Source organism: Hypanus sabinus, chromosome 5, assembly GCF_030144855.1.
Source record: "Hypanus sabinus isolate sHypSab1 chromosome 5, sHypSab1.hap1, whole genome shotgun sequence".
NCBI classification, from domain to species: Eukaryota; Metazoa; Chordata; class Chondrichthyes; order Myliobatiformes; family Dasyatidae; genus Hypanus; species Hypanus sabinus.
Window position 1 is genome coordinate 106,625,668 of NC_082710.1, and position 14,431 is coordinate 106,640,098.

Below are 14,431 nucleotides of genomic sequence, written 5' to 3' on the forward strand. Positions count from 1 at the left end.
AGGGTCTCACTTCCCGCCATCACGGACATTTACACTACACACTGCATCCACAAAGCAAACAGCATTATGAAGGACCTCATGCACCCCTCATACAATCTCTTAACCTCCTGCCGTCTGGGAAAAGGCTCCGAAGCATTTGGGCTCTCATGACCAGACTATGTAACAGTTTCTTCCCCCAAGCTATCAGACTCCTCAATACCCGAAGCCTGGACTGACACCTTGCCCTACTGTCCTGTTTATTATTTATTGCAATGCCTGCACTGTTTTTGTGCACCTTATGCAGTCCAGTGTAGGTTTGTAGTCTAGTATAGCTTTCTCTGTTTTTTTTAAATTACGTAGTTCAGTCTAGTTTTTGTACTGTGTCATGTAACACCATGGTCCTGAAAAACATTGTCTCATTTTTACTATGCACTGTACCAGCAATTATGGTCGAAATGACTTGACTTGAGTTGAAATCAAACCCGCATCCACCACTTGGCTAGCAGCTCGTTCCACACTCTCACCACCCCCTGAGTGAAGGAGTTCTCCCTCATGCTCCTCTTAAACTTTTCACCCATAACTCATGACCTCCAGTTGTAATTTCATCCAACTTTAGTAGAGAAAGCCTGCTTGCATTTACTCTAATCTATACCCCTCATGCAGTAATTTTGTCTTAACCTATTCAACCTTCCCCTATAACTATACAAGTCCCAGCAGTATCCTTGTAAGTTTCCTCTGCACTGTTTCAATCTTATGTACATCCTTCCTATAGGGAGGTGATCAAAACTGGACAAAATCCTCCAAATTAGGCCTAATTGTGGACTTTAGAAAGAGTAAGATGAGGGAACACCACCAGTCCTGATAGAGAGATCAGAGTGGAGAGAATGAGCAATTTCATGCTCCTGGGTGTCAAGATCTCTGAGGATCCAACCTAGTTCCAGCATATCGATGCAGCTATAAAGAGGGCATGACAGTGACTATATTTCATTAGGAGCTTGAAGAGATTTGATATGTCAAAGACACTTGCAAATTTCTACAGATGTACCACGGAGAGCATTCTGACTGGCTGCATCACTGTCTGGTATTGGAGGACTGCTGAATAGGATCGAAGTTAGCTGCAGAGAGTTGCAACTTAGTCAGCTCTGTCATGGCTACTAGCCACTGTAGTATACAGGACACCTTAAATGAGCGATGCCTCAAAAAGGCGGCGTCCATCATTAAGGACTGCCATCACACAAGGAATGTCTTATTCTCATTGCTACCACCACGGAGGAGGTACAGAAATATGAAGGCACATACTGAACAGTTCAGGAACAGCCCCTTCCCCTCTGTCATCGAATCTTTGAATGGACATTGAACCCATGAGCATTATCTCACAACAAATTTCATGACATATATCAGTGATATTAAACCTGATTCTGATTCTCACTCTCACCAATATCTTATATAATTTCAACATTACATCCCAACTCCAGTTTATGAAGGCCAATGTGGCAAAAGCTTTATTTATAACACTATCCATCTGTGACAGCAGTTTCAAAGGATCATGGATCTATACTTCCAAGTCCCTCTGGTTTACTCTGGTTCATCTTCCCAATGTGCAACACCTCACATTTGTCTGCATTAAACTCCACCTGTAATTTTTCAGCCCATTTTTCCAGCCAGTCCAGATCACGTTGCAAGTGGGATCTCACTTCCTCACTGTCCACTATACCCCTAATCTTGTTGTCATCCACAAATTTGCTGATGCAGTTTACCACATTATCATCCAGATCATTGATATAGATGACAAATAACAACTGACCCTGCACTGATCCTTTCAGCACACCACTGGTCACAGGCCTCCAGTCAGAGATGGAGCCGACTACTACCACTCTCCAGCTTCTCCCACAAAACCGACGTCTAATCCAGTTTACTAGCTCATCCTGAAAGCTAAGTGACTGAACCTCATTGACTAATTTCCCATGCAAGACCCGTAGTCCATGTAGACAACATCCACTGCTTTGCCTTCATTGACTTCCTCGAAAAATGTTAAGATTGGTTAGACATGACTAACCATGCACAAAGCCATGTTGACTATCCCAATTAGTCCATGCCTATCTAAATACTTTATATATACAGTCCCTTAGAATATCTTCCAATAACTTTCCCCACTACTGATATCAGGCTCACCAGGCTATAATTTCCTGGCTTATTCTTAAAGCCTTTCTTAAACAACAGAACAGCATTAAATATCCTCCAATCCTCCAGCACCTCACCCATGGCTAAGGATGTTTTAACTATCTCTGCTAGGGCCCCTGCAATTTCTGCACCAGCCTGCCACAGCGTCTGAGAGAACACATTGTTAGGCCTTGCGGATTTATCCACCCTAATTTGCCTTAAGACAACAAACACCTCTTCCTCTCTAATCTGCATAGGATCCATGACCTCACTGCTACATGGCTTCACATCTACAGCTCTGTGTCAGGTTCTTGAGTAAATATAGATGCAAAAAATCCATTTAAGATCTCCCGCATCTCTTTCAGCTCCACGCATAGATTACCATTCTGATTTTTCAGAGGACCAATTTTGTCTCTTGCTAACTTTTCCTCTTAATATGTCTGTAGAAGTCCTTAGGAGTCTCCTTTTCCTTGTCTGCTAAAGCAGTCTCATGCCTTCTTTTAGGTCTGATTTCCTTCATAAGTGTTCTCTCACATTTCTTCTACTTCTCAAGTACCTCATTTGTTCCTAACTGCCTTCTTATGCACCAACTTTTTCTTAACCAATGCCTCAATACCTCTCAAAAACCAAGGTTCCCTAAACCTGTTATCCTTGCCTTTTATTCTGACAGGAACATACAAACACTGAACTCTCCAAATTGTACTTTTGAAGGCCTCATACTTCCCAAGTACATTTCTTGCCAGAAAGCAACCTGTCCCAATCCAGCTTTGCCAGATCCTTTGTGATACCATCAAAATTGACCTTTCTCCAATTTAGAACCTCAACCCAAGGACCAGACCTATCCTTTTCCAGAGTTACCTTGAAACTAATAACATTTCACCTACTTCTGTAGAAAACTCTCAAGTGTGGAGACCTGGATGTCCAGTAAAATGAAAGGCACAAGGGAGACTCTTTTTGGAAAGGGGAGACAGAGAGAAATGGGCGAGGTGGTGAGAAATGGTGAGAAAAGGGCAGATGATGAAAGGCAGGTAATGAGAAATGGTGAGATGGCAAGAAAAGGACAGGTGATAAAAAAAACAGGTAATGAGAAATGGTGAGAAAATGGCAGATGGTGAGAAATGGTGAGGGTTGCTGACTCTCTGGGGACACAATAAACAGTTGGAGAACTGATGAAGTATCTTTCCTTTTACCTAACATACAAGGCCATTGAGGGACTGGATAACCAGAATCTTGACATAACTGACTAAGGGCAATTCTGAAGTATATTTGAAATTTATTTGAGAGAAGAAAAAGATTTCCAAACAAAGCCACATGTAGTAATAATTTTAAAAAGTAAGCTGGGGGCCGTGGTAATGTAGCATTTAGCTCAGCTCTGAGAGCTCAGATTTCCACCCACAGTCCAAAGATGTAGGTTAATTAGCCATTGTAAATTGTCCTGTGATTAGGTAGGGTTGAATCAGGTTTGTCATGGTTACTGGGGACGACATGGTTCAAAGGGTCGGAAGGGCCTATTCAGGAAGGGTTGGATCGATGGAAGGATGGATGGACAAATTTCTATGGGATCTGTAATTAATAATCCCTATTAATGAAACCCAGCAATTTCGGAATGCAGAGAAAAAGAAATCAGTAAACAAAATGGGAGCAATGTGGTGAAAGAAACATTTTCTCAACCGGAGTTCACTTGACAGTGTCTTTAACATGTGAGATCTATCTTGGATGGTTACCCATGAAAGAGGCCATAAAGAATGTCTGAGAACTGCCCTCATCAGGGAATAGTTGCCCCAACCACTATCCATAAGAACACAATCAGTCCACTCATGCTCCTTCGAGGAATGGGAAGCAACTGAACTTTGTAAAGAAACAATTCTTGAGTAAATCACAATGGGACCTGGGTCACCAGCTGCTAAGTCACACAAGTGTTCAGCCACTTGAATTTGACATTCAATGGCTTTGCCTTCATTGACTCCGCTGGAGTCTGGAGGCCAAAGTCAGCCTGGCCTGGGATTAGACTACTATCTGTGTGAGCGCGCATGGGTGGACAGGTGGTAGGACGGAACAGGGCTGGTGGTTGTTCTGTTGTTGATTGTGTTACTCTATGAACATGCCAGGCATGCTATGTTGGCACCAGAATGTGTGATGTCACTTGTGGCTGCTCCCAGCATATTCTTAGGTTGCATTGGTTGTTAATGTAAACAATACATTTCACTGCATGTTTCGAATGTACATATGATAAATAAATGAATCTGAAATTGGTACCAAAACTGAAAATCACCTTTGACAAAAACCTTACTGAAAAAGTTGGGATACTGAACAAAACAGTGTGATACATGGTAGAGTAAATATGTAGGCTCCAAGAGTAGCACTTCATAGAATGAAAAAGCAATAGAGTCAGAAGCATAGAAAACTACAGCACAGAAACAAGCTCTTTAGCCCATCTAGACTATGCCAAGAATTTAAATCAATAAAGGAACAAAGAATGGCAAATTTGTATAGGAAATGTAGAAACATTTAAAAATATTTATTATTCCACGCAATAAGATGGCAATCAGATCCTTCTAGAAATTTTTTTCTGACTTGCAATACATTATGTCTGTAGAATTGTAGGTTTCCATGGTTACCTTGCTCCTCTTCAAATGTGATTAAGGCCTGTCCATTCTGAAGGAGCACTGACATTTTCGGAATGATGGTATAGATGCCTTTTGTATACAGGAACTCATCCGTCTCTTGATCTACTGGCACATTTTGTTTGGACTTGACAAACTTCATGTCCATCTGTGGTAACTTAATCTTAAACTGTAGACAGCAAATACCAGTTTGAAAAGTGAAAATCCCAGCAAGAAAAAGATCTCCAGTATTTCTAACACTAGTTTTGTTTGCATGTAATAATAAATTATACAGACAGACATACTTTATTGATCCCGAGGGAAACTGGGTTTCGTTACAGTCGCACCAACCAAGAATAGTGAAGAAATATAGCAATATAAAACCATAAATAATTAAATAATAATAAGTAAATTATTCCAAGTGGAAATAAGTCCAGGACCAGCCTATTGGCTCAGGGTGTCTGACACTCCGAGGGAGAAGTTGTAAAGTTTGATGGCCACAGGCAGGAATGACTTCCTATGACGCTCAGTGTTGCATCTTGGTGGAATGAGTCTCTGGCTGAATGTACTCCTGTGCCTAACCAGTACATTATGGAGTGGATGGGAGACATTGTCCAAGATGGCATGCAACTTGGACAGCATCCTCTTTTCAGACACCACCGTCAGAGTGGTGTCACACTCTCATAATACTCACATTTACAGCTGGAAGTAGGTGCGAGGACAGTAATTTAATCTTACTGTAGAAAACAGCAACTAAACCAGATGTTTGCTCAAAACAGACAACATTCCTCTTGTATATCCCAATGGCAGTCATAACACTTGAGGCCTAATGAGGACTATCATAATAAATGAGCTAGAAACACAAAATCAGGACAGGAAGGAATGATTGCACCTGGTTCAAGGCAATTTAAATGTAATTTGAGAATAGATTCAAATTTTGCTCTTCAAAATACCCCACTGTTTGATTCTTAATAATAATTTAGAAAGAGAATACTAGCTAGAGAATTATGGCTAGGTTTAGAACAAAAACACCTAGAGGTGATTTAAGATGTACAACATTTTTTAAGAGGCTTAAGCAAAGCAAAAGGCAATGATTCTTCTCCTTTTGCAAAAAGGTCAGTATCCAATTGACACAGATTGAGAAAATTGATAGAAGTGAACAGAGCAGAGTCGATAAGCTGGATGCCTGAAAGTGTATTTCAAGGGTCTTAACTTGTGGGGATTTCAGCTAAATGGGATTAATCCACAGTTCACTTTTAGACAGTACATGGGGTATTAGGCAAGTCAACTTCTTGTAACATCATGTTAAATAGTTGGGTGATAATAAAACTGTTACAATGATTCACTCAGAAAATATAATTTTTGGTTTATTTATGGAAGTAAACAACTGCCAATGAGGATAACAACTATCTTCCAGTGATAATTTAAGCCTCATCATTACAGAACAGTGGTTCTCAACCTGGGATCTACAGACCCCTTGTTTAATGGTCCATGGCATAAAAACAGGAAGCCCTGTTGTAGGGTACTACAACACAGAAAACAGTCCCTTCAGCCCATCTAGGCTGTGATGAACTGTTATCCCATTGATTGGCACCTGGACCAGAGATCCAGCAAGTTGTTTGTTTGTATGTACAGTCAGATGACAGTCAACTGGAACTGGAACTTAAAATCTGTCACTTCGGTAGTTGCGGCTCATCAGCCGGCAGCTCATCGAGAAGGAAAACCCAATCTCAAACCTCTCCTGTCTTGCGGCTATCGCCACTCATGGGGAAGGCTTCAGGAGTAAATCCCGAAGGAAAAATCCAGTGCCGGAGAACCTAAGGCAGTTCTACATTGGAGTTCAACTCTGACTGGCAACTCCTGCCACACTGCTGATGCCAAACTGTATCTGTCTCTGCCGTTCCTTTGGGTCCATCAGATGATTGGGAGGGTGATCTTGCCACACGAGCAACAGCTTGCTCTCCGTATCGTACTCCCCAGGCCTGTTTATCTAGACAGCCAGGTTATAACATCCCTGGTTGACCCTGATCGTTGCAGGCCTCACTCAGTGCTAAAAATAATAATTAACTATCACTGAGAACTCAAGTTGCAGAATTCTTGAAAGTGAGCTTATAGATTGTGGAGTCAGTTTAGCATTGAGCTGAGGCTTTGAACTGACAAGTACAAGATTTTGCTTAAACAATCAGAATTTATTAAAGAATGATATCATTTTGCTTTCCCCATTAATAGAAAGGGCAACTGTTATGTGGGGGTTAATTTACCTGTTGGTCAAAAGCCACTTCCACTGTGCAGCTATTTCCCCATTGGTTGCATTGTGGGCCACAGCACAAGGATCCAGTTTCAATCAGCTCAGGGGTATAAGAATAGCACATGATGGAGGCTTGGTCTCTTTCCTTTGACCCCGGGGTCTGCTTCACACAGAGGTTGTGACCAGTGCTGACGAACCATTGGGCAAGTATGCTCGAGACTTAGGAAGCCCGTGCGCACTCCTAACTAAGTATTTGTTTGTTGAGTATTTAATTTTGCAATTTGTGTAAATTGGGGGCAACTTAGGTGTTTGGTCAAATATTTTACTGTTTGTAAATAAATGATTAACAAGCTTATTTGTAGTCAGTGTTTACTCTCTCACTCACCAAACCCGTGAATCTGCTTCCACATAACAGCAACTTACCTTGAACTTATCGCAAAGAGAGTCACACAGATCTTGCTTAAGTTGAAGCTCATTTTCAAGTTGAACTAGCTCAGCTTTTAGTTTGTCATATTTTTGCATCTTGTTGTGGATCATCTCCTGTCAAAAGAAGTATTGATTTATAGGTGCAATATCAATAATTAAAAATATTCTCCAGCATTATTTAAAATCAGTCTCTTACGAACATGATAGTCAAACCATGCTGGTCTTTATCATTGTGACAGTATCAGTGAAACAAACTAAAATTCATGGGAAAGGTCTTCCATCTCAGAGGAGTGACCAGCTCCCAGCAGGAAATTTCTGACGTTTACCAAGTTTGCCGAATATCTTTCCAAGATTTTTCTAAATTTGGATCTCTAGCAATGCGCTTTTCTTTTAATTTTCCTAACATTAGGTCTGAATTAGGAATGGATTCCCATTCAGAGTGGGAGGGGGAGAAAAGTGGCCTGCATGTTTTTTTCAGTGTTTTGGTTAAAGGACTAAAGAGCAAATACTGAACTACTATATCATCTGAGAGTTTACCAAATACAGCAAATTTATACATTCAGATTTATTTATCAGATGTATATCAGAACATACAGAGAAATATGTCATTTGTGAACCAACCAACATGTGCTGGAGCAGCCACAAGTGTCTCCGGTTTAAGGTGGTGCTGGTGAAGCGCAGTGACGCCTTGCTGACAGCAAACAAAACTACTAATTACTCTATTACCCTTTTCTGTAAATCAAGCCTGTAATTTCCCTTCTGGAGCTGACCTTTTGAATTGCCTGCACGAACTGGCATTTTTGGGGTGTGAAGTCTCAAAGGTGCAGGACAGTTGTGGGGTGGTGTGGCGTGTGTGGGCTGAAGCAAGGCAGTGGTGCCCAGGCTTGAGAACAGCCAAGGTGAAGCAAGCTGAGATGAGGCAGTGGGGCCCAGGCCCAAGAGTGAGGAATAAGCTGATGATTGACCAGTTTAAGTGCCAGGTGGTCCTCCTGCAGCTCCAAGGCCTGAGAGCATATCGAAGCAGCAGGGCCCAAATCCGAGAGCAAAGAGCAACTGGCTGTTTGGCTGCTTTAAGCACTGGGCAAGATTGGAAAGGTCAAGGCATTGAGGCCGGATGAGAAGCATGGGGATACTATTTTTCAAGTTCATGTTGGGAATTATTGGAGTAATGTGGGAGGCTATACGTGCACATGTTAGACTGGGAATATAATGTGTAATTAAACTGACAGGCAACTAGAGGCTCTGAGTGACACTCCAAACTAAATGGAGGTGTTCTGCAAAGTAGTCAGCTGACCTTTTTGTTTTTCTGAAGACTAGAACTAGAGGTTATAGGTTTAGGGTGAAAGGTGAAACATTCAAGAATGTTGAGGAAATTTCTTTTCTCAGAGGTTGGTGTGAGTATGGAATGGGCTGCCAGCAGCAGTGGTAGACGTGGGTTAAGTTTGTGACATTTTAGAGAAATTTGGGTAAGAGGTTTTTAGAGGGGTAAGAGGTTTTTAGAGGGCTAAGGTCTGGATGCAGGTTGTTGCTCAATGAGGTTTACCCATCTTTGCACTGACCTGAGGATATGGCCTGTAACTAATGGGCTCCTGGATCGACTATGACTGGCTTTGTGGCTGTGGACTCACTTTTCTGAACCCTAGTTCTGAATGTTAATTGCTTACTTTTATTGCTTGCACAATTAGCCTATTTCCTGCAAATTGGGTGTCTGACGGTCTTCTTTATTTTAATGGGTTTCTTGGTTTTGTGGCTGCCTGTAAGGAGATAAATCTCATGGTTCTATAATGTATACATACTCTGACAATAAATTTAATTTGAATTTTGAACTGTTGTCATACATTCTGGCACCAACGTAGCATGATCACAGTGCTCAGAGAACAATACAGAACACAACAAAATGGAAGATACCCAACAACAACAGCGAAATGAGCTGATTTACTGAAAACACCAAGAGATTGAGAAGTTCATTCACACAGAAACATGTATTTTCAGCCAATGACCCACATCTCTCTATTACAAACTCTGATGACACCTTGTTCCACCATTGGGTTAGACAGAGCAGGGGTAGTGGCAGACTGCTGATTAGACAAGAAGGATTGGCCTTGGGAATCTTTAACACAGGAGATTCTGCAGACGCCGGAAATCCAGAGCAACACGCATTGCATGCTGGAGGAACTCAGCAGATCAGCAGCATTTTTGGAAAGGAATTAAGCATCTATGTTTCAGGCCAAGACCCTTCAACAGGACTGAAACTTTGACTCTATTCCTTTCCAGAGATGTTCCCTGACCTGCTGAGTTCCTTCAGCATTTTGTGTGTGCTGGCCTTGGGAATCTTCAGCATAGACTGTGGATCTCATGAGGTTTCAGGTCCGTAGGTCAAACACAGGCAAGGACGCTTTCTAATGATCACCAATCCGCAGATGATAAAACAGTATACAGTCGGCCCTCCTTATCCGTGGATTCCACATGCATGAATTCAACCAACCGCGAATCACGAAAACCCAGAAGTGCTCTTCCAGCACTTGTTGTTCGAGCATGTGCAGACTTTTTTTCCTTGTCATTATTCCCTAAACAATGCAGTATAACTAGCATTTACATTGTATTAGGTATTATAAGTTATCTAGAGATGATTTAAAGTATACGGGAGGATTGCGTGGGTTATCGTGGCTCGGGATCGAAAAAAAGTGGAAGTTCTCTTAGTAAGTCGGAATGGGTACATCCGGTATTATTTAGCATCAGTTAGTCAAACGTTTGTCTTAGTATATAGTGTATATTTTACTTTTCTATGTATATAAAACACTTAAGAATGTATGTTTCAGTGCCTGGCCTGGGAACAAAGTTCTCGAGACTCGGGACAGATCCACCGCGCCGGGTTGATGTGGAGGATCAAAATCCCAAAACCCCAATAATTAAACCACTGTGTTGCTTAGTAATAATTGTAGCTTTCATCAGGGCAGGGCCTTTCTCACTTTATCTTTTAAAATTGTTCCAATCGTTGACCGACTGTAGCCTAACACTTTTCCAACGACCGATGGCATTTCATCTCTTTCCGATCACTTTATTATTCCCAGTTTATTTTCAATCATGATCGTGATTATTTTCGTGAACAGAAACACTGCGGATTCAGAGCTCTGGCAGGTCTTAATGTCCACCGCACTGAGACAGGTTAAACAAGGTCTAGGGTTCCGTTGGGTCCTAAGATCCACCACATCAAGACAGGTTGAATACGGGACTTGAGCACTGAGAACACTGCTCACTTCCCCTGAGCATAATGCCTCACTATCTGTTCAAGTAACGGCAGGAGTTAAGCTTAGGTATCCCACTCTCACTAAATGGAATTTAAAACCTCAAGCAGAATGGAGCACAGTAGAGAGGGCACTAAAGGTCTATGACAGTGGGCTCTTATCACAGAGTTGTCCAAGATAGTGGTTACCCACCAGAGAATGTTGAATTAACTTCTGGAATGATAGGATATGTGGTTACAGCAGCAGCTTCCCTAATAAAAGGGTTAGTACTGTCTTCTATAGCATCAGCTGCTGGCCATCTGTAATAACAACGATTCAATTATTACAAGGTTTAGATTATGTAGAAAAGGGTGCCCATAGCCAGGTATAGAGGCAGACGGGGAGTAGGGGGATCCTGCATATCCTGTAAAGAAATGTTCTTAGCAGGTAAATTGGGTTCTCACCCCCACACTCAATGTAATGTGGAAAAGGTACTGTCTTGAGAAGCAAGAGGAGGAGGTTATTGATGGAGAAGGTCATTCTTTAAGCCCTCTCCAGATAAAAGCTCCTTTTGTCCTCTGGCAGATTCCCTGCATTCCATTTAGGATTCTCTATATCCCGTACTGGAGGCATTACAAAGGGCTGTGCTTGACCTTCACCAGCAGTGGGAATTGGGGGTGCAGGGGGGTGGCTAGCACCTTCCTACCACATTGTCATAGGGTGGGGGGGGGTTCATTCGACCTCACTCCCTCTTCTCTGAAAATAGTATTTGAATGTGGAGAAATATGTGAGTGAGTGAGTGTACTTTGCCTTTAAGAGACTATGAATGTGTTAGGTACTGCCTGTTTGCTATTTCCTTCTCAGTTTTGTTCTGTTAAGTGTGCTATTTCTCTGTGAGATATGAACTGTCTGTTTTCAGTTTTTGCAGTTCTAAGTGAAGTTTTACAGAGGAGTATAGCCTGGGCTTTGTGTTTTGTGATCTAATATGTTACTGTGTTTCTTGTGTCTGTTTAGTCCGTTTCTTGTTTTATTGTGTCTTAATCCATTACTATATTACCTGTTTGGAATTAGTTTTAAGGTTAACCCACATTTCATACTGGCCATATGAAATTTGAGTTGATGGGGTGGAAATTTGGGTAACTTTAATGTGGTTATAAGATGTCCACATTTGAGAGGGAATTGAGCATTTGGGAAGCAACTCCAGTAGGACTTTATATGATTTCTAAATACTCAATGACTGATCAGGAGTGAGTGAATTTGTATCTTCCTACATTACCAAATGGCAAAGTGCTGAATGCTGACTTGTTGTGGGAGATCCTGTGATACATCCCTGGGGATGGCGTTTGAATTTGCATGTTTGACCAATGTGTCAGACTGCTGAATTTGAATGAGGACTCCTTAATACATCACTGAAGGGGTGGCACTGGTATTGATCCATTTAACAAGGAAAAAGGACTGTTTGGGTAATTATCTGGCTTCTCGGGTTTTGGGTTTCTGTTTTGGGGGAGCTGGGAAGGAGTAGTCTATTCTAGCCAACCTTGACCCAAAGTACAGTAACAGCCTTAAGGGCCTTGAGCCTTAATAGCCCTGATGAAGTGAGTGCTTTAAGGACTGGTATTTCCATAAGTACCATTTGTTTAATTGGAGGGTCCTGACTCTTAAAATGATTTTGTCACCTGAAAGAGTGTTGATGTAAGTGGTATGTTAAGTACAGGTACAAGCTGCAAGCTGGACAGCAAGTCTGAGCAGGAACAGTACCCTGAGATGGCTGTGTCTATGCCAAATGGTGTTGTGAAGGTGGGTGCATGTTGGACGTTGAATGGCACTTACTGGAGGTATAGTTCCGAGGCCTACCTATGGCTCCCACAGGATAGTGTAGTTGATATGTGGTGCTGTATGTATGCCACCCCAGTGCCCTGCATGAGCACCTTGCCCATGCTGGTCAGTAAGAGGGCTATTGCAGAGGAAGGAGGTTTTGAATGATAGCCTTTCTCAACATGATATGGCCAGACTGTCCCAGGAACTGATTTTGATGGCCTTAGATTACCTGCTCACAAAGGAGGGTGGCACGTGTTCTGTTATTGGCCAAGAATGCTGCACCTACATTCTAGACAGGTCGGGTAATGTCACTCACCTGAGTGATCATATCTGTGAGTCTGTGTATAAAATTAAGTGGGGGATCAATTCATTAGCTATTTCTACCTGGGGTGGGGCTGGTGGCCTTTTGGGGTACAGGGAGGTTGATGGACTACTGTAGGACACTGGGGTGACTCTTAGGTTGACAGTACTGGGTATTGTACTTCTAAATGTAACTCAGAGTTCACGGGACTCATACTAGTCCAGGGGTTGGAACATCATATTCGTAACTCTCGAGGGGTGGTGTGTTGTGTGGGGGTGTGGCTTATTTCACCTGTCGAACGTTGCTTCATTGGGATTGATCAGTTTGGAATCTGCAGCTGCTTTTCCCATTGGTTAGCCACCCGGTGTCCAGTTTCAAATATCCCAGGTATGAAACAACACGTAGAAGAGGCTTGCTCTCTCGTCCTTTATTGAAGGCCATTGGGAAGGTATGCTCCACGTGCGCTTCTAGCCAAGCATGTTCATCAAATGTATGTTTGTTAAATACCCAGCCTGCAACTTGTGGGAACATGAACGTTCGGTCAAATTTTTACTGTCTGTAAATAAATGATGAATATTCTTACTGACAGTCTATGTTTTCTGTCTCACGCACCAGACCCGTGAACCTGATTCAACTTTAGTCATTTTAATGATCCCTCAATATACTGATGGCTTTTCATGTCTGTTGGACATCCATCTGAACAGAAAATTCACAGCTCCAACCTTCGTCTGTATGTTCCTCCCATGTACACTCCTCAGAGGTAGCAGACGTGGTTTGATCTCAAAATTTTAGAGAAGTTTGAATAAGTACGTGGGCAGCAGGGATTGTGAAGGGCTGTGAAGGGGCAGGTCAATGGGACTAGGTAGAAAAATAGTTCACAAACTAGATGGGCTAAATGATTTGTTTCTATGCTTTGGTGCTCTATTCCTGGGTGCTTTGTTTTGGTACTACAAAATCAGAATCAACATCCCAGTAAAATCTCCTGGACTTTGCACTGGGATTTATGCTTCCAGTGATCCAGACAGAACTAATCCAGAATATAACAAGCACTTTGTCCTACTACTGCAAATAATCCATGCTGCTGATGGGTATCAGCTGGAATCAATAACTTGGACTCCTCTCCTGTACTTTCAGTCCCCACAAATCTATGAGACAATCTCTTAAATTTAAGCACCATTTTCCCAGACGCTTGAGTTTGTAGGCAATATCTGCCTCATTATATGAGGAGTTATGAGAGAACTAAGTGAAATTATAAATATCTCTGCCTCTATCCTTGTAACTAATGATGAAGCAACTGAAGATGATTTGACCCCAAGCAATTCTGCAGACACTGGAAATCCAAAGAAACAAAAGATGATTTGGTCTAGGAACTACTCAAAGAACAATGCATGAGAGACTTGACTTCCAACAACCAAAAGCATCTTCACCTGCTTGGGATAATTCCTGAAAGTGAAGAGGAGCCTAGGAGAGACTTCAAACTTTGAATAACCGGGTACTTATTTTTACCTTAAGATTGTGTTGGGAAAAAAATGTCCCATTCAGAAATCACTACTTACTTTAAAGCAACATGCACAAATTGCTACAGGAATTCAGCAGGTCAGGCAGTACCTCAGACTTGAAGAAGGGTCTCAGCCTAAAACACCAACTATTTACTCTTTTCCGTAGATGCTGC

At 41.9% G+C, this 14,431-nt stretch overlaps 1 protein-coding gene across 7 annotated transcripts in view; it reads right to left on the bottom strand.

Moving 5' to 3' along the window:
- Positions 1-14,431, bottom strand: part of nmi (N-myc (and STAT) interactor) — a 246,627-nt gene that overhangs the window by 16,842 nt on the left and 215,354 nt on the right. For all 7 annotated transcript variants that reach the window (XM_059970304.1, XM_059970303.1, XM_059970309.1 and 4 more), the window contains 2 exons: positions 7,414-7,530; positions 4,758-4,932 (listed from right to left, as the gene is read on the bottom strand). In XM_059970304.1, the coding sequence (XP_059826287.1) occupies positions 4,758-4,932; positions 7,414-7,530 (292 nt within the window). The remainder of the gene's footprint in view (positions 1-4,757; positions 4,933-7,413; positions 7,531-14,431) is intronic.